Source organism: Brassica napus, chromosome A6, assembly GCF_020379485.1.
Source record: "Brassica napus cultivar Da-Ae chromosome A6, Da-Ae, whole genome shotgun sequence".
NCBI classification, from domain to species: domain Eukaryota; kingdom Viridiplantae; phylum Streptophyta; class Magnoliopsida; order Brassicales; family Brassicaceae; genus Brassica; species Brassica napus.
In genome coordinates, this window is record NC_063439.1 from 27,831,829 (window position 1) to 27,854,813 (window position 22,985).

A 22,985-nucleotide genomic window follows, 5' to 3' on the forward strand; every position below is an offset into this window, starting at 1 on the left:
TTCTGTGATGAGGAGACATCCTAAAAGATATCAGGTTGGAGGAAGAAGAGACGAATGCTGAAATAACTTTGAGCGATGGTGAGGATGATGCTGATGTCGAAGCTGATGGGTTTTACCATTTTAACATCCTTACTTGTGAGGCTGGTGATACCTTTGAGGAAAATCATTATGCAGCCCTTTTGCTAACCCTAACTTAAAATATGAATATCTTCAACTCTTCATATATAACTTTAAATTATATATAAAGCAACAAATATACAAAGGAGTGTAGTTAATTTACACGAACAACGCTATACTTGTAAAGTGTGCTATTAAATACAATGGGGGTGTTTGTTTCTTGAATGTACCTCCTGTTAACAGGAAAAAGAAAAGAGAGTGGCGGCGCTGATCTTTAAGGTCTGAATCACTTCCCTACGATTGTTAAAGCTGCTTCATGTGCATTCACCACGATTCGTCGATTCCCTTAAGGATCCACATCCTTCTGCAATGTCCAAATTCAAAATTCAGTTATATTCATAGCTTTCTTGGTTGGCAAGGAAGGTAACAAATGAAATTTGATGGATAAACAGGGATGAGAATGTACCTGCAAGTATGCATTCTTCAGTAACATCCAGCCAAAGAGCAATTTTAAAGCATATGGTTTCTTTCAGGAAAAAGATATTTCAAGGTATGCTCAAGCTTCCTCCATAGTGTTCACTGATCAAAGCCTATGTACAGAGAGAAGTCTGCTCACTTTGCCATTATACAGATATTAACAAATGATTCAATTCATAACATAGCTTATCCAAAGTGGAAATTCAGTGATTTTTCTTTACATAATGATTTATAATGTAGAAGGAAAACTTCCACTGACCTGAATAAAGTGAGACACAATCTCATAGACTTGGTGGAAGAGTTGGCTCCTCGCTGCTAATCTGAAGGTAAAGTATAATCATCACCAAAAGTGGTAAGAATCTATGAAGAACAACACAAATCTTTAAATCGAATGAAAATAATCGAATGCCAAAAATGCAATGGCATATCCATGATTGACCACAGCTGTAAGAAAAATCTATGAAATAGAATTTTACCTTTTCAGAAGGCGGAAGCAGAGATATATCTCCTCAATATCACCTTCAACCTTGATCTTAATATACTCATTAAGAAATTCACACACATCGTCAACAGTTTTCTCCAAATCCTTGATACTTGCATCATGAAAACTCCCCACTTCTGAAATAACACGCTGGAGCACCGTGGATAACATAGGTCTTGACTGAGCCACATTGCAGTATATCTCTGAAATTTTCTCCAGAGTAGAATTGCCGCTAACTTTGAAATTCTCTACCCACAAAGGAGGATTCCCAAACCAGAGAGAGCTACTTGAGAATCCAATCTCATTCTCACCGTCATTTATATATGTTGTCTCCTTATCTTGTTTCTTACAAGTCTCCATGGGAGCATCTGACGATGACTGTTGTCTCGGGTGAGCAGGAAATGCTCCCAATACATCAGCTCTCAACTCTTCAGGTAATTCTTGTAACACAGAGACGTCGACTTGACTAAGGGATAACGGCATCAAATCATTCGTCTCGATGGCACGCTCATTAGGTGCTCTTGCAAAGGGAGGATGCGCTACATGAGGTTCATCCAAGGAGACGTGTGAAGAATCGCTGTTGATTTTTCTTTTGCCTCGTTTTTTCTCAATCAACTCAAACAGCTTTCCGCCGTAGGTTCCATCTAATTCTGTAAGGAGCTCTGGAGGAAGGTTTTCTAGAACTTCCATGTCAAGGTGACACATGGGCGGCAAGGACGAATTTGTATCACCAGACTGAACTGAGGGTTCTGCTGAATTACATTCTCGGAGACTAGAAACTCCACCAGTATCACGCCTCTTACAATCTGCTACAAGATAGTAATTAAGGAAGCAGCTTTCACAGCTATCTACTTAACCAAGACATTGTGTGGACTAAAAAGGAGTATTTATTACCTGGGATTTCTCTAACTTCTGCAGCAAAGACATGATCATCTTTTTCTGTTTGGATAGAGGCAGGCGCAGAGTTGAGCCATGATGTCAAAGTCTTTGAACCTTGAGAGTTAAGTGAACAAATATCAAATGAATGTCGAGACAACAGTGTTTGGGAATTAAATCAACTTTCTTTTCTGATTTTCTAGATAAACACACATACAGACAAGTCACAGTGAACCTTAGAGTTTTCTAAGTTTTAGTAAACTACCTTTATTAGAAGGATCTGCACCCTCAAGCTTAGAGACCTGAAGCCCAACCCCACGTACTTCCTTAACATCTATCTCAAGAGAAACAAAAGTTGAGGGTTAATCATCCAAATTCAAGGATAGAATCCAAATTCAAGGAATAGCTCAAACGAAAATAGAATAGCAAAAGCTGCAAGCAATTCAACAGTTTGATGTCACCCACAAGGTAATAGCAAATAATATATTCCTCCAAGATTTTCAATCTCAGGGATTTCTCATAGTCGTGTAGTACTGTAAAATATTATTTGCAAACTTTTAAGCTTCTACAAGTCAATAAAATGGTCCCAGAAAATCGATAAAACAATTAAATGCATCTACTTGCGGAAATAATAACTTGACAATAAACAGCCACTTAGGAGAGAATCTCCAAGAGCTTGCCACAGGTTCATCTAATCTTTTCAAACTAGTCTTATGACTCTTGTCCATTTTCCATAACATTTGAAAAAAAATTCAGATAAGCTGCTTCTTGCATTGCATGCGAAGGACTTGAATAGGCTCAATTGAGAGTAAAAGTAACAACAAAACCATCTTTCAAAAGCACATAAGGCCCACTTACCCAAGTTAAACGACCCAAACAACTTCTTTGAAATCCTCTGTAACACTTCTATGTCATCAGTAGCGGCAGGCACCTATAGCATCCATGTTAATCAGCGTGGCTTTAAGGATTACACAAGCATATTTGAAAAATACTGCACTTAGCAACCGTGAGAGAAAAGAAAACTATCATCATGTTTCACATTAACTTATATGGTACCAACTCACAGTGATTGAACGGCTAAAGTTGTCACAGTCACCACAACCCATATACTTCGCAGGTTCTCCAGCATCTTTTTTTCTCTTTTTTATCTGAAACAGCACCACACCACAAAACCTTCAATGTTTTTTCTCATGATAAATGCTTTCATCATGGCATATAATACCCAATGTGAAATAAAAGCATAAGCCTAACTACTTTTACAGCAATAAAATTAAGGAAGGCATCATACCTTAAGAGTAAAAGTGCGTCCTATCATTTCACATCCTTGCAGTCGCAGAGAAACTTCCTTGCATAGGCATTGGAGGAAGTGTTGAACCTGCAATCGTCAGCAACCACACACATTCTTTGTTAAACATCAAATGAATTCTGTTTGGAAAAAAGGCATAATTCACGAGAATACATACATCTTGCTGATCTCTAAACCTTACGCCCCAATTCACTTCAGCCCCTATGGACTTGCTCTCCTGTAAATAAAAAAGTCTCCAGGTTACTGGTTGAGCTAAATTATAAGCTCACATATAAGACATGCTAAAAGAAAAATATCACCTATAGCGAGAAAAACTAGGAAATGTAAAACGAATGAGTGAGTCAACTGCTAAGCAGACCTGCACCGCCGTAACAGACCGAAGGTCTAGTCCTCTGCTATAACTCCAAAGCATCTCCCCGGTTTTCACGCCAAAATCCTTTTGAAGAGAATCCTGCAAAAAGATGATAGATTTTTTTTCTAGGTTACTGTCACAATTTCACCTTTTCCCAGACATGCTCACAACCACAAAGATGTTTTACCTTTGATATCAAACGTAACTGTCTACAGGTTTGAATATTTTGCATCTCCAGCTTCTCCTTCAACACAGAACCTACACCAGGAAGTGTGCCGACTGCAAGCTGATCTAAGAACTCCTCTACCTGCAAAAACGGCACACACTACCATAAACCGAGCTTCTATACAAAATGGCTTCTACATTCAAGAAAATAACCACAGCTCATAGTCCATAGACCTCTTTCCACTAGTACAAGTCACTGAACAAACATATACACTAAAAATAGAAAGCAGTTTACAGAAATTACCTTCTCTGCAGAGATATGAAACTGACCGGCTGGTTTAGCAACTCTGGTAGCAAGGCGAGCCATTAGCATAGTACCGCCTATCCCAGCACTTGCACTGCATCCAGTAGTGTCAAGGATCTCTTTTCTTATTGTTGATGCTAAGAACTCAGGTTCTACATCCCTCAAATCCGAGACATCTAAAAAGGCTTCATCGCAGCTTACCGCCTAACACCAAAAAAAGAAACATTATTTTTAACAGTAGGTTAAGGCCAGCAACTAGAAAATGGATCTTTTTGAAGGCTGACCTGAACTTTTCTGCAATGCCTATGCAGGATGTCATAAAACTGATCAGCTACCTACAATTGAGTTACAATGTCAAACACGCTATACCGACTCGACAACAAAAAAAGACACACTCAACTCCAAAAAAGTACCTCTTCATAGGCTTCAAAGTTGTAAGGAACAATAACAAGCTGAGGACAAAGGTCTTTGGCATGTCTTACAAACATACCTGCCTTCACTCCTAGATTTAGAAAATTGCAACAAGTTAGTACAAAAGCAGAAAAATGACCCATAGCATAACTAAGCTTAAGAAAGATTACTTTAGTATAAGACAGACCATAAGCCCGAGCTGGATAGTTTGCAGAGGAAATTTCCGCCGTTCCTTTCGGACTATCTGAGTGACATACGGCTACTGGCTTGTCTTGTAATTCAAGACGGTTCCTGATTACCACTGACACAAAGAAGGAATCCTGGGATAATATCACAAATTTGAATAATTAGAATGCAACAACTGAAAGTGAAAAAAAAAAGAAGCAATCCTAGATCGCAAGCTCAAGCATTTTTTCACTTTCTTAGGTGGCTAATTTCACGCTTAAACATCTATTTATTGTAATGCGGGAAATGCAGAAAAGAGGTCATGGCTTTCTTTTGTTTTCCCTACATAGGATACAGAAAACAGGCTAGAGAGTTGAAATTACCAAATCGATGTGGATAATGGTTGATTTATTGGCATTTTCAGCTGTATTCTGGCCAGAATCTGTCCATTTAAGTCCATTAAAAGAGCCGTGGAATCTTTTACGGTATCTGTTTCTCCATGTTCCAATAAAATGCAGCCTTGAATTCTGCAGAAACAAAATTAAATATGGAAAAAGTATCTTCAGAGTCTGCTTTGCTGTAATACTATGCATCCTAATTATATAAATTGACACTGAAACCCTCTTAGTTCCACCTGAGACTGAGAGGACTATATATCTCAGCCAGAGATAGTTATCATTACATAACTGAATCCCTTGTACAAAAAACGGTGAGCAAAAACAGGCTAACAATATTTCTATAAAGATTTACCTTGAAGTAGTTTTCCACAAAATTGGGGTCCTCGACAGTTGAATGGCGCCTTACAGAGGATCCAGCAGCAGGCGCAACCGGTTTTCCATGGGAGGATTTGTTGTCCGAAGCAGAAGGCAGATTGGAAGTGGGCTGGAGTTCACTAGTAAGTTCTTTCTCTTCCTTGTCATAGTTACCAAGTGTTTCTGCATTCACTTCAGAAGATTTCAGTTTGTCAGTTCTTGTTTGGGCAGTCATTTCTGGAGTAGTCTTCTCAGTATAAACGCCATCAATTTCATCAACAACGTTGTCTCTTGATTCCTCTGAATCTCCTGCTATAATTGAACTTCCCTCTTCAGCTTCACTGTATCCAGTTTCAGGTTGAGAAGATGTAACCGGCGGATTGGAATGTCTTCTGGGTGCAAAAAACGCAGACAACTTTGGCTGGGTATCATTCAGTTGATCTAGCTGGTAAGGAACCCCTAGATTGTGACAAACACAGAAAAGAGCATTCAAACAGATGACCAAACAATTATGTGCAATGAAAAAAATGATCAAATCCAAAATTTTCTACAAATGTTTGCATAGTTCTAAGTGAAACTGAAAAGTCTGGTGTGGACTTACATCCCAAAAGTCTGTTGGCAGAGATAGAGTCCACTATCCATGAGGGTTTCACAACAGGTAACCCTCTGCTGAATGCTCTGATTAGAAAGAAAAAAAGAAACCTTTTTTTCAATAAACGAACATGGGAGTTTGTAAGAAACTGAGAAGGACACTAACCGTAGATTCTTGACTTTACTATCTGGAAGATTGCTGCAGATGATATGTGTTACAGAACGCCTAGAAAAGTAGTTCTCGAATCTCCCACCATACCTCAGCATGTAACCTCGCAATTCCTAGACAGATCTAAACACTGTTAAACCACATAAGACCCACACCAGTAACGATGCAGTAAGCAAAGGTTTCTTCATGTGTACAAATAAATACTGGATCCTGAGTAATATAAACCAAAGCGGTAAAGCTAAACCTGATGGGAAGGAATGGTGAAACCATCCACAAAGATTGAAACCCCTTGGAATATAAGCTCCTCAGAACCCGAAACACCACTAGAAGCCTCGGTTTCAAATTGGTCCTGTAGTTTCCGATTTTTCACTTCCATGTAACTGCAAAACAATGCTCACTGTTTCATGCCTAGTTTATAAGACAAGTAAAGATTACACAGAAAATTAAGACATTAAAATGCCAAAACAAACACTTTCAGAGGGAAAGTCCAAACCTTTACATCGTAATTTCAAAAACCCACCACTACTACTACTACAAGTGTTACATAGAATTTAGAGAAGAACCTTCCGAAATCGGAAAATGGAGAAGAACGATAAGAAGAAGAAGAAGGACGAGAAGCGGCGCCCCATGCGGCGCCTAGGGTTTTCTGATTGCTCTTCTTAGACTTCTTGCTACTCCCACTGTTCCCTGAAGAATTGGAACCGATGCTACGCTTCATTGCAGAGACGGAGAAGAAGCTTTCAACGCAATTTTTTTCCAAATCGTGAAGTCAGTGCAGGGGGTTTATATATAAAACACGAACTTTTTCAAGTTAGTACTCAAACTTATTTCTTTCTTTCGTAAATACCCATTACTTTCAAAATTATCATTTACTTATATATTTTTCTTATCTCATCCGTAATGATTTAAATTTGGTCTTTGCTATTCGAGCTTACTCAAGATTCTAAAAGGCACCTAGGACCCACTCTAGGCGGCAACTCGGTTCAATCTGAAACGATTTTTTTAAAATCTGATTTATACTGATTTATACGATTCAAATTGGTTTAAACTATTCTAAATCGATTTAAATTTATCTAAATATATGAAATTAAGCAATAATATTATTATAAATCTACAAATTTGTCTAATTTCTTATGTTTTGCATATTTAATTTTTATAATTCTTCATAATAATTTTATAATTAAACTTAAAACTAAAATATGTTATATAAATATATAATATAAATAAAATAAATCAATATATTGCCAATGCTTAGGACCCGAATAATCCGTCTAATCGCTACTCCTCTGTAAAACGCCTAGTAACCGCCTAGCAAATTTTAGAACACTGAGCCTACTAGCGTATTAAAAGTAAACAAATATTAAAGTCGAGAATAATCTTTACTTTCGTTTAGATTAGATGGAAGGTGTTTTGTAGGTTAGATAGTAGTTCAGGGGCTATATATCTAAAGCAAATAGTTTAAGGGGTTTTTTGTTAATTATTATTTTCGCGCGCTATCCCCAGAAAAAAAAAACCCCCTTTCTTGTTCCGCTCTCGATTTTCTCTGATTACTGTGTAGAAAAGATTCAATTTTGAGAAAGAAAAAGAAATGCCAGTGGCGAGACCAGAGACATCGGATGCAAGAGTTATCGCTCATGTGGACATGGATTGCTTCTACGTTCAAGGTCTCTTTTACCTATCTAGCCCTAATTGTATACAGTCGCTGTACACTTAAGTGAGAGAAGGTCCCAATGGATTATTATAGAGCTCTTTCGAATTTGAAAAACTGTTGGGTTTCCAATTTCTGGAAAAGGGTTTTGTTTGTTTCTCATTGGCTGTGTTAAAGTTGTCTCCTTTTATTACATGATTAGTGGAGCAACGGAAGCAACCGGAGTTGCGAGGACTTCCTACTGCGGTTGTACAGTACAATGAATGGCAAGGTGGTGCTTTGATTGCTGTTAGCTACGAGGCACGTAGCTGTGGCGTCAAACGGTTAGTCTAATTCAACAATATGCTTCTTTCCCCTCCTCCCAATTGTGTTTATTGTGTGTCTAAAGGATGGAATTTTCAGGTCCATGAGAGGTGAGGAGGCTAAAGCTGCTTGCCCTGAGATTCAGTTGGTTCAAGTTCCTGTCGCTCGTGGTAAAGCTGACCTGAATACATATCGCAGTGCCGGTTCAGAGGTTGTGGGAGTATGTTTAAAATGTTTTGTGTTTGTGTCTAACTATAAGCTAAAGTTTTCCTCGTGTATGTGTCTCCGTAGGTGGTTTCGATTCTAGCGCAAAGCGGTAAATGTGAGAGGGCTTCGATTGATGAAGTGTATCTCGACCTCACCGATGCAGCAGAAAGCATGCTGGCCGATGCGCCTCCAGAGAGTTTGGAATCTATAGATGAGGAAGCTCTTAAATCACATATTCTTGGAATGAGCAGAGAGGTGTTTGATTGAGATTCTTCTAATATTTTGATCTTAAGTTGTTTTTACTGCTTTGATACTGTTTTTTTGGCTTTGGTTCAGGATGGAGATGATTTTAAGGAGAGTGTCCGTGATTGGATATGTAGAAAAGATGCTGATCGCCGTGATAAGTTATTAGGTTGTGGAATCATCATTGTTGCAGAACTACGGAAACAAGTGTTGAAGGAGACTGAGTTTAGCTGTTCTGCTGGCATAGCCCATAACAAGGCAAGAAGCTATTTGTTTTGTATGTTTTTGTTTCCTTTTATTGCTACTTTTAGTGACAACATGTAACTTAACAAGCAGATGCTAGCCAAACTTGCTAGTGGAATGAACAAACCTGCCCAGCAAACTGTTGTACCATACGCAGCTGTACAGGAACTTCTCAGTTCTTTGCCAATAAAGAAAATGTAAGTTAGCTTGATCAAATTTAGTGACCCCAGTGCATATTTTATTTATAAGAATTAAATCATTTGTGTATAAACCTGTAAGATTTTAATATTTGTTATCGGTATGTTCTAAAAAGCTTATGCATGTCTTAAATTGTGCTTTGCATCTTTAATCTATGTCCCATGATCATAAGATTGTTAGCTGCGGTTGGTTATTGTTTAGAAACTCTAATTATGTATCTTGCAGGAAACAACTGGGAGGAAAGCTGGGAACTAGCTTGCAAACTGACTTGGGAATTGACACTGTGGGGGACTTGTTGCAGTTTTCTGAAACTAAGCTGCAAGAACATTACGGAATAAATACTGGGTAATAATAGAAAATATAGAAACTTGTTCTCCTGGACTCTTAGGCTAGTGATGATTCTTAAATACTTTTAACGAAATGACTGTGTTTGCCTAAAAAGCACTTATGTGCTTGACATAAAATTAAAAGGATATGGGACTTCGTACTTGTTTGTAACCAAGGTTATTAATACTTGTTTTAATATGGCTTGTAGTACATGGTTATGGAATATTGCAAGAGGAATCAGTGGGGAAGAAGTGCAAGGCCGTCTTCTCCCCAAAAGCCATGGTTCTGGAAAGACATTTCCTGGACCTCGTGCTTTGAGGTCACTCTCAAATGTAAGACTTGAATCTCAGCCATACCATATAACTGTTTTCTTAATGAGATCTGTTATACTCTTAGGTTCAGCATTGGCTGAATCAGCTTTCGGAAGAACTATACGAGCGTCTCAGTTCTGACTTGGAGCAGAATAAGCGAATTGCAAGCACCCTTACCCTTCATGCTAGCGCTTTCAGAGTACTTATTTTTCTCCTGTATTTGTACTTTGCACAAATGTTTTGCTTCGTTATATATCATTTTATCTGCAAAAGAATACGAATAAAAAAAAATCAATTTTGTTGGTGAAATGTAATGCAGTCAAAGGATTCAGATTCTCACAAGAAGTTTCCTTCAAAATCATGTCCTCTTAGATATGGGGTAGCCAAGATTCAAGAAGATGCCTTTAACTTGTTCCAAGCTGCGTTACGTGAATACATGGGACCTTTCGGGCCTAAACCTCAAGGCAATAAGAAAGAAACATGGAGAATCACAGGTCTCTCTGTTTCAGCTAGTAAAATCGTTGATATACCATCTGTAAGTTCTCATAGCGTCTAACATATCCTCTAGCTGTTGATAGCTGGTGTTCTTCACTGAACTGGTAGAAGTGATATCTTATGACCGTAGGGAACAAGCTCGATAATGAGATATTTTCAAAGTCAAACTACAATTCCTTCTTGTTCAGCAAGTGGTTTTCCTCAAGAACATGTAGCGGTGACTCCCTCAGGTATCCTAGATGTTTCCTGTAAGAACTTCTACTGTTCTTGATTCTGGTAACTTAATTTCATGTCTTGTAGCTAGTGAAAGTTGTTCAGAACAGAAGTCGGCAGAAACCCTACCAGCAATGCCTGAAGAAGACATCACCGTAACTTATACTTCGCCTGATTTAGACAACTCATATAGAGACATTGACATAGTCCTTGAAAAGGTATCTATACCAGAAAGTATTTACTCTCATATCTGTATTAGTTTGAATGACTCAAGAGCTTGTTTATGTTACTTGTTTATTTTATCAAGCTATGTTATCAAGTAACTGTTGTACCCTTGAAGAACCAACTGTGCAGTTTCCTTGTCAGGATGCCTCTTGTCAATCAAATGAAGCAAAGGAGTTTCCAACCCAATCAGGCACACAAACAAAGACAATTGGGCGGAAGATAAACAACTCCAAGGAGAAGAATCGGGTATGCGAGTTTATAACCGTTTCTTTTGCTATCTTCTACCTTTTTCTGAGAATCTGTTTTGGTTTATATGTTCTTAGGGAATGCCTTCAATAGTGGATATCTTTAAGAATTACAATGCAAGTCCTCAAGCAAAGGAAGAGACTCAAGAAGATTCAACCGTGTCATTAACAAGTAACAGAGGCAACTTGAGTAGCTCCACAAACCATAGTAGTGAAGTGAATCAAGAGGTGGAAGATAGAAGAGACACAGAGTGGGGATACAAGGTTGGTGAAATTGATCAGTCTGTTTTCGATGAGTTACCCTATGAGATTCAACGAGAACTCAGGAGTTTCCTACGTCCTAATAAACGGCCTAACTCTGGTAAAAGCAAAAGTGGTGATGGCTCTGCTTCTTCAAGCATTGCTCATTATTTTCAACCATTGAAGAGATAGATTCAGGCTCTTGTGTCTCTATGGTTAACTCTGTATTGTATTGTATATGACACATTTTATTTACAAATACAAGAGTTATTATTATTATTCAGTATTCTAGAAAAAAAGGTTAGGCCACTCTAGTTTCTTAGCATGTGGACCTTTTTACTTGTGTACCTAATCAAAATTTTGTATAAAACGTTATTTTCAGAAAGTCAATACTGTTAATTATATAATAATCAAACTTCTTCTAAACAAGACTTGCCTTATTTTCTTGCCAACAAATATGACTTCTCTTCCTGTACAAAACATGTATCAGTCGACTGAAGCGGCCTCTTGAATGGTTTGGTGCTCTTGGCCGTCTATCCAACGGTTCTCTATAGGGTTTTATTGCAATTCCCTTTCATCATGGTGCCTATTGGCATTTGTCTTTTTCTTTCTTTGGTTTATTGGTTGTGTCTTTTGTACCAGGGTTCTTCCTATGGTGAGGTCCCTCAAACTCTATATTTTCTAAAACAAATCAGCGTTAAGTTAAAAGGTGATTGAATGATCAAGTCCTACAATATATGATTGGTTCGTAGGCCTCAAAAGGCTTTATATGTGATTCAAAATTGGGCTCTGTCTAACTATAGCCCAAAGACTTGTAAAACATTATACGTCTTTATTTAATTTAAGAAAGCAGTTTACAATAAATAAATAAAAAAGAAAGTCCTTCAATTGTAATAAAGTTCTTAATTTTTTGTTTATATTTGAGAGTTGTACAGTAACAAAAAAATCTGTAGAAACACAAAAAACGTGTCAGAGGAATAAACAGAAAACCTAAAACCGGTTTCTGGTTTAAAGACAAAACAGCAGGCCACTATCATGCCATCCAATGGATTATTAATTAATCATTTTTTTCTCATTTTTCTTTCATTTTGTGTATAAAATTACGACAATATCCTCACACTTGGTCTCCAAATAAGCAATTAATGTAACACCAAAATCAAAGAAGCTTGTTTTAAAAAAAAATCCATTAAGCTGCCAGCCAAATTTGTCTCTGTGTGCGCAACCCACACGTGAGAGAGCACGCATCTATTCAACAACTTCTCTTGTGTGTTCGTGTAATATATATATATACAAAAGGGACTTGGTGATCTCATTTCAGTTTAGCTTTTAAGCTTTCGAAGATATATCACCAACCCAAGTTTCCCCCCGAATCTCAGCTTCTGGTGGGTACTTCAAGTTTCTCTCTTGCTTTCTTGCGATGATAAAGCTTTCCTCTTTGTGTCCCTACATTGATGTCGGATTCGATCATTTATTGCTTTGTGTTTTGATTCTTGTCTTAATCAATCAGACCACTTTTGGGCAAAACCCATGAAAAAAAATCAGATCTTTCTCTGAAAATCTTTTTTGGCAGGCTGAAGAAATTAAAATTAGCCATTAGGGAGGCTCACTTGTGTTATAAATTGATCATCTTTTCGTGTTAATTATTAACTTCAAATCTTTTGTGTTTTTTTTTTTTTTACAGGAGGAGGAGCCATGTCTCTTTTATCGAAACTACGGTGTATCACAGTAGATGTAACGGGTACGCTCATAGCTTACAAAGGAGAGCTTGGTGATTACTATTGTATGGCTGCTAAAGCCATTGGCTTGCCTTGTCCTGATTACAAACGCGTCCATGAAGGTTTCAAGCTTGCTTACACAGACATGGCTCAAAAGTATCCTTGTTTCGGTTTCTCCGCCAAAATACCAAACGTTGTCTGGTGGAAAACCGTTGTCAGAGATTCATTTGTCAAGGTATTTTTGAATTTTGCTTCTTTAGAAAACGCGCCTATGTATGTATGTCTGCGGCTTACTTTGTTGTTATAATTAGGCAGGATATGAGTATGATGAGGAGACATTTGAGAAAGTGTTTAAACGAATCTATTCGACGTTTGGTTCTGCTGCACCTTACTCTGTGTTTCAAGATTCTCGACCCTTCTTGAGATGGGCACGCCAGAAAGGTCTTATAGTTGGACTTGTTAGCAATGCGGAGTATCGATACCAAGAAGTTATTTTACCTGCCTTGGGTTTGAACAAGGTATTGAACTAGTCTCTCTCATTGTGAAATGTGTTTTGTGATGACTCATTTGATTGGTTGGTGTTTAGGGAGAGTGGGATTTTGGGGTGTTCTCTGGTATTGAAGGGGTGGAGAAACCAGATCCGAGGATTTACAAGCTGGCGTTAGAGAGAGCTGGGAACATTGCGCCTGAGGAGGCTTTGCATATTGGAGATAGTATGCGTAAAGATTATGTTCCGGCAAAGAGTATTGGGATGCATGCTTTGTTGCTTGATAGGTTTAAGACAGAAGCTGCTAAAGACTGGAGGGAAGCTGGAGCTATTGTGCTTCCTGATTTGGTTGCTGTTCAGCAACTTTTGGAATCTGATAAGTTGAAATGTTAAAAAAAAAAATAGACTTTGTCTTAAGTAAGAATCTGATGTCCCATTGTAGTATTGCACATTTTGGCTCTTTCTTCTTATGAGTAATTAAAAAGAGTTTCAATGTCCCATTTTGGTTACTTCGCTGAGAAGCATATTATACTTTACAGATATCAGAAGTATCACTATAGGCTTACCTGAGAGGCAACCAAAATTGATAATGTTGTGGTGTATAACCTGGTGCAAACTGATGAGGTGAAGGCCTAGTTTCAGTTTCTGTATCAAAATTAAGAAAACTTGACCTCAAATCTATGCATCCAAATCTGTTACAAATGAAAGATTCACAAGAACCAAAAAAAAAAAAGGCCAAGACCTTTATCAAACCGAACTAAACGGCTTTTCTCCTTCATCAAACGCAGAGCCAGACCATTCCCACATAGACACACCTTGAGCCACTGAGCTTGGTTTAGTAATTGGGATCTTTTAATAGACTCATACCTGGAGCGTTTACCCAAAACTGAGTTCTTTGTTGGCTCCCAATGTTCCAAGAAAGCATACTTGGGCAGCTCTGACTCAACAAGAGCAAGCTTTGGCTCAACTTTTTGAAATGTGGTCACACCAAGTCACCAACCATACAAAAATTCGTTTCTTTTTTAACTTTTCTGGACTAGCCCATTCAGTGAATGTCTATCACTTCCACCATAAAGAAGAAGAAAAATGATATCTAAAAAATATTATATGAAACATATTTTTTTAGTATTTTTCCGATATTGAAACTGTAGGACCATGATTTATGTTGAATAATTGCAGCATATATTAATTATACCAACCAAAACTTAAAAAAATAAAAATAAACTGGTGTAACCTGGTGCAAACTGGTAATCAAGAACATAGTATATCATTTTATATATAATAACAAAGTTATTGTTTTTTTATAAATTAAATAAATTCAAAAAAAGTTCAAAAAATATATATATTTCCCATATAACTTACTATTTTAATTAAATTTTATAGAAAGTATTTACAGAAAAATAAATAATCATAGAAATATTTGTGCACAAACTCATTAAATGTCTGATCTTAATTTTTTATTTATAATACTTAATTAGTTAAATAATATATTGCAGTATGTTTAAATATCAATTTCGAATTATTTAATAAAATTGATAATTTATTCTCTTTATATGTATGTTTTTGGTGATAATATACTGTATTTTTATTGCTTTAATTATTATTATTATTAGTATTATTATTATTAATTCTTTTATTTATTAATTTAATCTGAAATTTTTAAACCAGAAATTTCTAAAATCTAAATCATCATTCAAGTTTTTTTTCTAAAAGCTAAAATCTACAGAAAAATCAGAAACTAAAAATTGAAAACCCCAAAATCCAAAAACTAAATCAAAAACCAAAAACAAAAAAAAAATCAATAAAAATCAGCTTAAAATCAATTTAAATTTTGAGAAATAAGAAAAAAGGAAAGATACAACTAGAAAGGAAACAGTGAACAACCTATAACAGACTCAGCTTCTTATAAATAAGATAAATAAGTATGCAAATCTGAAAATCAATTGAAACTTTGGGGAATAACAAAAAAAAAAAGGAAAGAAGAAACTAAAAAGGAAATTAAACATGATAATTTAGTTCAAAAAAATTAAACACGATAATCAACAAAAACAAAAAGGAATAGTGAACAACCTACTCAAGTAGCTTCATATAAATAAGAACGCTACAGACTCCTCTCTAAAGCTATCATTGATTCGATTACTTGTTACTCAGACCAAAAACAAACACACAAAACAGAGTCAAAAACCTTATTACAGAGTATGACCAAGATGGTGATGATTAAGGAAGACAACAACAACAACAGCAAAGCTCCGAATGTTGTTGGCCAATCTTCTTCAGTACTGGAGTTTGTCTGTTTTCTTGGCCGAGGTAGTTTTGGTTCGGTCGCTCTCATAAGAGACTCCAAACAAAGGTTACACGCTGAGAAATCATCTCCAATAGCTTACATGGAGAGTCTCAAGAAAGAGCATAGGATCATGCTTCGTTTCCGTAACCATCCACGCATCGTCCAAACCACAAACCCTAATCTTCACATAGGTATCAACCTCGACCATTGTTACATCTACATGGAGTTTGCCTCCAAAGGTACTCTCCACAACTTCATCTCCAACTTCAGTGGCCAACCAATGCCTGAGGATATGATCAGACGTGCTGCTCTCATGATCCTTCAAGGACTCGAGGCTCTTCACTCTCGCGGCTACGTTCACTGCGACCTCAAGCCGGCTAACGTTCTCCTCTTCCCTTCCAAGATTGTCGGAGAGCCGTGGGATCTCAAGCTTGCTGACTTCGGTCTATCTAAGGAGCCTTCTTGTACGAATCCAAGGTCCTTGTCTGGCGGTACAAAGGAGTACATGTCCCCTGAGTCGTTGGGACCCAACCGAGTGAAGATGATTGGACCAGGTGTTGACATGTGGGCTCTAGGGTGTATTGTGCTTCAGATGTATGGAGGCTATCCAGTGAAGATGGGAGAATGTTGTTACAAGTGGAGGCTTCCGAGACTTGTATCTCCGCTGGCCAACGACTTCTTGAGGCGGTGCATGGCGTTGCACCCCTCACGCAGAGCCACCGCAGCGGATCTGTTGAAACATCCTTTTGTTTGAACCAAGGCCAAATCATATGCTTCAGTACTGTCCTCCTCCTGATCCTGTCATAAGACACAATAATGTTATTAGAGAATATTGTGGTAGAAGACAAGGAGGAGACCGATGATGATGGATCCAAGACCTAGCTAGAGATTTTTTCTGCTGAGTTCTCAACCTTTAGGTCTCTGTTGTTAAAGAAAGTTGTCTTTAAGTTTATTCAGTTGAGTTTGAGTCTTGATTTGATTGTTGTTGCACTGTTAAGAACAGTATAATTCATGTTTTGGTACTTGACTTAATATTCTTTTAATGTGTCTTTGTCTTTGCCTGATGACTGCTATTGAAATGTTTAAAAGAATCTAATATATACTAGTATTATTACACAGTTTAAATGAGTCGAGAGAAGTATAAATAATGAGAGTCTGTTGTAGATATTTTCTCATGAAAGTTTGTTAGAGAAGATTGAAGTCGTGAGAGGGTTTGTCTCTGCGATTCAGTTTACTCAACGAGAAAGGTCCTTGGGATTGTAATTCACTTTCGATATTCAATAACCATACAAAAATTCGTTTCTTTTTAACTTTTCTGGGCTAACCCATTAAGTGAATGTCCATCACTTCCACCATACAGAAGAAGAAAAATGATATCTAAAGCATATTATATGAAACATATTTTTTTAGTATTTTTCCGATATTAAAACTGAAGGACCATGATGTATGTTGAATAATTGCAGCATATATTAATACCAAACAAAACTTATAAAGAAAATAATAAACGAAGCCATACTACACGAACCCGTTGTATGAAGATAATGAACCAAAACTTTGCGTTGTACTCTCATACAAGAAATGGCAAATTTGCATGTTGTCTGTTTCAGAATGAGACCCCAAGGTTTCCTTTTATAGTTTACTTGAGACTTGGAGTGGAAGACTCGAAACTTAGTAAAACAAAACAAAGACTCAAAACTTGGAGAGGGAGTCACTGCATGTCTGCATCTACTGCCGAGCCATCTATTATATCAAGTTTTTAAAATCTAAATCATCAAGTTTCTAAAATCTAAATCATCATCCCAGTTTTTCGAAAAGCTAAAATCTACCGAAAAATCAGAAACTACAAAATAGAAAACTCAAAATCCAAAAATTAAATCAAAAACAAAAAATAAAAAACGAAAAAATGAATAAAAATCAGTTTAAAATCAGTTTAAATTTTCAGAAGTAAGAAAAAAGGAAATAAAACTAAAAAGGAATTAGTGAACAACGTATAACTTCTCATAAATAAGATCTATAAGAATGCAAATCTGAAAATCAATTTAGATTTTGAGGAATAACAAAAAAAGGAAGAAGAAACTAAAAAGGAAATTAAACATGATAATTTAGTTTAAAAAAACTAAACACGATAAACAACAAAAACAAAAGGAAAGAGTGAAAACCCAAAGCGAATAGTGAACAACGTACTCAAGTAGCTTCATATAAATAAGAACGCTAGAGACTCATCTCTAAAGCTATCATTGATGCGATTATTTGTCTCTCAAGCAAAAAAAAAAACATAAAATAGCGTCAAAAGCCCTAATTACAGAGAATGAGTAAGATGGTGATGATTAGAGAAGACAACAACAACAGCAAAGCTCCAGATGTTTTTTTGAAAAAGAAAGCTCCAGATGTTGTTGGCCAATCTTCTTCAGTACTAGAGTTTGTCTGTTTTCTTGGCCGAGGTGGTTTTGGTTCGGTCGCTCTCATAAGAGACTCCAAACAAAGGTTACACGCTGAGAAATCATCTCCAATAGCTTACATGGAGAGTCTCAAGAAAGAGCATAGGATCATGCTTCGTTTCCGTAACCATCCACGCATCGTCCAAACCACAAACCCTAATCTTCACATAGGTATCAACCTCGACCATTGTTACATCTACATGGAGTTTGCCTCCAAAGGTACTCTCCACAACTTCATCTCCAACTTCAGTGGCCAACCAATGCCTGAGGATATGATCAGACGTGCTGCTCTCATGATCCTTCAAGGACTCGAGGCTCTTCACTCTCGCGGCTACGTTCACTGCGACCTCAAGCCGGCTAACGTTCTCCTCTTCCCTTCCAAGATTGTCGGAGAGCCGTGGGATCTCAAGCTTGCTGACTTCGGTCTATCTAAGGAGCCTTCTTGTACGAATCCAAGGTCCTTGTCTGGCGGTACAAAGGAGTACATGCCCCCTGAGTCTTTGGGACCCAACCGAGTGAAGATGATTGGACCGGGTGTTGACATGTGGGCTCTAGGGTGTGTTGTGCTTCAGATGTTTGGAGGCCATCCAGTGAAGATGGGAGAATGTTTTTACAAGTGGAGGCTTCCGAGACTTGTATCTCCGCTGGCCAACGACTTCTTGAGGCGTTGCATGGCGTTGCACCCCTCACGCAGAGCCACCGCAGCTGATCTGTTGAAACATCCTTTTGTTTGCACCAAGGCTACATCATATGATTCATTCAGTACTGTCCTCCTCCTGTCTTAAGACACAAAAAAGTTAGGTTTATTCAGTTCAGTTCGTGTCTTAATAACAGTATAATTCATGGCTGGTACTTGACTTAATAATCTTTTCATGTATCTGTCTTTAATATCAGAGTATATTTTTCTAGAGTTTGATTCTTTGCCTCAGTGATTGCTATTTAGATGTTTTAAAAGAGACCTCTTTAATAAGTAAGAATCTAATATATTGCACAGTTTAAACTAGTCAAACAGAAAAGCATCATATCACATATTCAACAAGATGTATCTCTCAAAACAAGTTGAAGTTTGTTTGATTTACGATGAGCAATCAAGCAATCATCTCTCTTAACATAGTTTAGACACAACAACAAGATAACACACATAATAAGAAGAAAAAGAAAGAAAGCAAATATGTTGGAGAGTTAAACAGCTGCTTCAGCTATGGAAGGCATCTTCCTTAGAACAGAGATCGTATCACCAACTTTGATTGTCTTGCTGCCTTTGCCTTCACTGTTGCCTATGTTCCAGTTCCATACCATCTCCTTACCAAAGTAAACCTGTCACAAATTTTATTGAATAGGTTAAGCATCAGACTGGATCCAAGTACAAGTCTCCTCCCACACAAAACCAGACAATATCTAACCTTTCCACGCGCCTTCTTGTCTGGCATTAAGACTTTGTCTGATCTGAATTTCATCAGAGTTTCAGTTGGTTCTGCTGCACCTGGAACTCCGGTTTCTTGATTCACAAGTGGTACCTGAAAGAACAACAATAACAGTTTTTTTAAAAAGCCTCAGAGTTTGATAATCTGAGTGTTACTATATCAGATACTCACCTTGCAGCGGCTACACAGCCTAACTCCTTGGAAGACTAATTCGTTAATCTTGATTTCATCCCAAAGATCTTCACCAAAAGGATCACAGTTATCGACAAGAAAACTACAAGAGAAACAAAGAAAAATCAAGATCACAAAATGAAACAACCATCATCATCATCATCATCAAAGAGAGATGAATGAATGATAGTATTTTACTTGGGTCGAAAACGATTAATAGGCACCGGTTCTGGTAGGAGTGTATTCAGCTGGTCTAAAGAAGCCTAGGAACATCAAGCAATACAAAATGAAATCAAATGCACACTCCCATTAACTGATACTGTAACTATCATTAATGCCTCACCTGAGATGCAAACAAAAACGGAAACATATCTGCAAATGTTGTGGAGTAACCTGCTGCGAACTCAGGAGGTGAAGGTCTGGTTTCAGTTTCTGTATCAAGAAAGGACTTGATCAACTATGTGCATTCAAATGTGTTGCAAAATGAAAAGCATAAGAATCAAAAACCTTTATTAAAGCGAACCAAACGGCTTTGTTTGCCAAGATAATCTGAAAACCATTTAGCAGCTTCTTCTCCCTCATCAAACGCAGAGCCAGACCACTCCCACATGGACACACCTTCTGCTATCGAGCTCGGTTTAGTCAATGGAATCTTTAACGGACTCATACCTGGAGCTCTCACCACTGCCAGAAATGGAAACAATCAAGACAATCCATTCTGAGTCTCAGGTTCAGACAAGAGTTTATGTAAATTATTAACAGAAAATAAATACCCAAAAATGAGTCTTTTGTTGGCTCCCAGTCTTCAAAGAAGGCTTCCTTAGGCAGCTCGGATTCGACAAGAGCAAGCTTTGGCTCAACTCTTTGAGTGTATGCTCTTCCTTTGTAGTTCACGACTAACCAGTACCGGTCCCATTGAAATCCTGCATATATCAGTTTCAACAGATTAAGCCATCTTACGGAATCATCGAACATATAACATATTACTCACCAAATTCAAGAAACCAAGAATGATCTAAAGGGCAATTTTTCTCATTACTATTGTTACAAAGAGAAGTTTGTTCTTTGAATTACCAGTCTGAGTTACGGTTGCCTGAGTGACGGAGATTCCACGGCAAGATTTGATCGGATAGATGAACAAAGACTGAATCTTCAGAGCTTCCTCCATCTCTATCTCTCTCTGCGCCGACTCTCTCTGACACAGTCCTACAAAGACTTTAACTAATCTTTTTTTGTATGGGTGGGAGTGAGTGGAGAGGTAATAGAATGAATAAACACACGTGCACTATATTAGCAGACAGGTTACACCTACCACCATCTCTAAGATTCGTTTTTTTTTTCTTTTCAACTTTGAAAGACTACCGTTCAATGGAATGTTGTCAACGTTTTACCAAAAAAAAAACGTCAACAACAACATTGGTGGAACACATGTTCTTTGCCATCGACAGCTCATACGCAAAGATCGGGAATTAAATCAACGGTTTTGAGTTATGACACAGCACAAGTTTATCAGCTTGCACACCCTAAAGAGTAAAGAATTAACAAAAGCAGACAAAAGAAAAATAGAGAAACAAAAGCCATATCAAGTCAAAAGGGAAGCAAGTAGCTTTGTGAGATCATTGTAAACTAACGCATAGTTTAAGCATGAAAATTTTATGTTGAGAAGACTTCACTAATGAAGAAAGTTTTAGTTGGCAATTATTAACCAACAGAATCTGATACTGAAAGTGCTGAGCTTTTTTTTTAGGAAGCTACAATCCCTACTTGTTCTACTTGTTACGCTTCGCCGCACGTCTTCCATGACCCTTCTTTGGTGGTCCTTTATCACGACGCTTCAACATCTCAAGCTTCGATAAGCGCCTACAATAATAATACACAAACTCTCAAGTTAGAAAGCTACTAAAATATTATCTTCCACAAAATAAGAGAAAATCAATTCTACTCTCCTAAAGCTACTTTGCGTACACAGCTCTGCATAAGCCTCACATAACACAACCATTCAAGTCATAAGACTACGTGCTTTCTCATGCCCTGAATTTCATAAACTACCGAGCAAACCAGAAATGATTCTCCGTTTGTCGACTCTCTGAATCAATTACGGAAGAAGAACAGAGAACAAACTGAGGCAAATAAAGCCCACCAAAGATGAACACTATGATAAATTCTCCTAAATCAATCCAAAATACTCAGCCCTTCTGCCTGTTAAATCACTCAACCACTTGGATGATTACAATTCTCGTACACTAGACTAACGTCAGGCCTATCAACTACTACCCCACCAACTCAACTCAACACAAATTGCATAAACATTATTTGCAATTGAAGGCATATCTTTATGGAAATATATGAACTAGGCATTGCTTCAGTCTACTCAAATCTACTCTAAGGCATGCTTGATAACATGTCGTTGACTACACTGGTTCGCAAAGTTTTTAAATAAAAGAAGAAGTTTTTAGGGAATACTCTTTTTCTCCCCTAGCCAAGACATTGGAATCCTCGTTCTTAATGTCGTATGGATACCACTCTGCAACCTTATCACCAAAAAGCTTCTTCCTTAAGATCTTATGAGAAGACCTCTGCCCTGTTGGGTTAAGCATATGTCCGAAAATCCTTGCTCTAGCTTCGGTCACACCAACAGTGACTGCTGAAGTTACAAGGCTTTTCAGGCTACCACTAGCCATCTTTCCTTCAAAAACTACCTGTTAAAAGCAATAAAACACAATGAAACATGATCAATCAATTTGCAAAAACCAACACATTTTATGCTGATAAGTTTAACAAAAATGACGAAAGATCTCAATCTCGAGACTCAGTGATATTATTCTTAAAGCCAAAATGGGTACATGGCATATACAAAGGTACAAACTTTAAGCTAAAATACGGGTACTAAGCAACGATTCTTCATAACTGGGTCCAGTTTCCGTAGCTTTAGTTTCTAAAGACAGGAACTATCAATCTGAAACTGAAACATCAGCGTGAGATCCAGACGAATCTGGGTAAAGTTTCTACAGTTCGACGGGAAGAATTGGTCTATATTCACGAAAAAGATCATAATGATGTCACAAGCGCAATCAGAAATCACGGAGAAAACAAAAACAGATAGAATCTCTTTATGAATCATCTATGAGACATTTCATCGAACACTTTCCCTACTCGAGTAAAAAAAAGAAGAAGCCGCAGGGAACCATTTCCACCATCGGCGCTGAGACTATCCATCGAATGTCAGCGGAGAAGAAGAAAAGGAGAGGGAAACGTACCGAGAAGAGAAGCGACTAGTGAGTCGGAGACGGCGAGACTGCGAAACGAGAGGCACTAGAAATAAAATAAAAAAGTCGTCGAATGTAGTGGGGGTAGCATTCGGGAGTTTTACGATGAAAAAAAATTAAAATGAAAATAAAAATA

At 37.5% G+C, this 22,985-nt stretch overlaps 7 protein-coding genes across 8 annotated transcripts; 4 read left to right on the forward strand and 3 right to left on the reverse strand.

Moving 5' to 3' along the window:
- Positions 1-205: 205 nt before the first annotated feature.
- Positions 206-7,058, reverse strand: LOC106386355 (DNA repair protein REV1). Its single transcript, XM_013826207.3, has 22 exons — positions 6,730-7,058; positions 6,411-6,546; positions 6,164-6,279; positions 6,008-6,084; positions 5,405-5,865; positions 5,038-5,181; positions 4,677-4,809; positions 4,492-4,580; positions 4,363-4,413; positions 4,079-4,282; positions 3,797-3,916; positions 3,616-3,708; positions 3,415-3,474; positions 3,240-3,326; positions 3,016-3,099; positions 2,810-2,882; positions 2,217-2,285; positions 1,970-2,068; positions 1,071-1,881; positions 854-914; positions 584-707; positions 206-481 (listed from the first exon to the last, which is right to left on the reverse strand). The coding sequence occupies exons 1-21, from the start codon at positions 6,882-6,884 to the stop codon at positions 663-665; spliced, it is 3,168 nt and encodes a 1,055-aa protein (XP_013681661.1). The 5' UTR covers positions 6,885-7,058; the 3' UTR covers positions 206-481; positions 584-662.
- Positions 7,059-7,660: 602 nt separating this feature from the next.
- Positions 7,661-11,474, forward strand: LOC106386352 (DNA polymerase eta-like). Of its 2 annotated transcripts, none has more exons than XM_013826205.3 (14): positions 7,661-7,830; positions 8,017-8,137; positions 8,217-8,328; positions 8,409-8,579; positions 8,661-8,825; positions 8,904-9,007; positions 9,234-9,353; positions 9,544-9,667; positions 9,732-9,845; positions 9,966-10,181; positions 10,272-10,371; positions 10,442-10,572; positions 10,709-10,825; positions 10,903-11,474. In XM_013826205.3, the coding sequence occupies exons 1-14, from the start codon at positions 7,755-7,757 to the stop codon at positions 11,254-11,256; spliced, it is 2,025 nt and encodes a 674-aa protein (XP_013681659.1). In that variant the 5' UTR covers positions 7,661-7,754; the 3' UTR covers positions 11,257-11,474. The 2 variants fall into 2 exon arrangements, with proteins under 2 accessions (XP_013681659.1, XP_013681660.1); XM_013826206.3 differs by having other exon boundaries at positions 10,721-10,825.
- A 747-nt stretch (positions 11,475-12,221) lies between these two features.
- Positions 12,222-13,766, forward strand: LOC106386351 (haloacid dehalogenase-like hydrolase domain-containing protein 3). Its single transcript, XM_013826204.3, has 4 exons — positions 12,222-12,446; positions 12,746-13,014; positions 13,091-13,297; positions 13,366-13,766. The coding sequence occupies exons 2-4, from the start codon at positions 12,757-12,759 to the stop codon at positions 13,657-13,659; spliced, it is 759 nt and encodes a 252-aa protein (XP_013681658.1). The 5' UTR covers positions 12,222-12,446; positions 12,746-12,756; the 3' UTR covers positions 13,660-13,766.
- A 170-nt stretch (positions 13,767-13,936) lies between these two features.
- On the forward strand, positions 13,937-16,312 carry LOC125609865 (mitogen-activated protein kinase kinase kinase 20-like). Its single transcript, XM_048781439.1, has one exon. The coding sequence runs from the start codon at positions 15,465-15,467 to the stop codon at positions 16,302-16,304; it is 840 nt and encodes a 279-aa protein (XP_048637396.1). The 5' UTR covers positions 13,937-15,464; the 3' UTR covers positions 16,305-16,312.
- A 1,546-nt stretch (positions 16,313-17,858) lies between these two features.
- On the forward strand, positions 17,859-19,136 carry LOC106383454 (mitogen-activated protein kinase kinase kinase 20-like). Its single transcript, XM_013823554.3, has one exon. It carries the CDS (start codon positions 17,859-17,861, stop codon positions 18,771-18,773), a length of 915 nt encoding a protein of 304 aa, XP_013679008.3. The 3' UTR covers positions 18,774-19,136.
- Positions 18,990-20,948, reverse strand: LOC106386346 (mitochondrial amidoxime reducing component 2). The gene is made up of 8 exons (XM_013826197.2): positions 20,658-20,948; positions 20,357-20,506; positions 20,091-20,267; positions 19,927-20,015; positions 19,782-19,846; positions 19,584-19,686; positions 19,392-19,505; positions 18,990-19,305 (listed from the first exon to the last, which is right to left on the reverse strand). The coding sequence occupies exons 1-8, from the start codon at positions 20,749-20,751 to the stop codon at positions 19,171-19,173; spliced, it is 927 nt and encodes a 308-aa protein (XP_013681651.1). The 5' UTR covers positions 20,752-20,948; the 3' UTR covers positions 18,990-19,170.
- Positions 20,949-21,146: 198 nt separating this feature from the next.
- LOC106386347 lies at positions 21,147-22,981 on the reverse strand. Its single transcript, XM_013826200.3, has 3 exons — positions 22,841-22,981; positions 22,047-22,282; positions 21,147-21,443 (listed from the first exon to the last, which is right to left on the reverse strand). Exons 2-3 carry the CDS (start codon positions 22,262-22,264, stop codon positions 21,353-21,355), a joined length of 309 nt encoding a protein of 102 aa, XP_013681654.2. The 5' UTR covers positions 22,265-22,282; positions 22,841-22,981; the 3' UTR covers positions 21,147-21,352.
- Between the last annotated feature and the right edge of the window lie 4 nt (positions 22,982-22,985).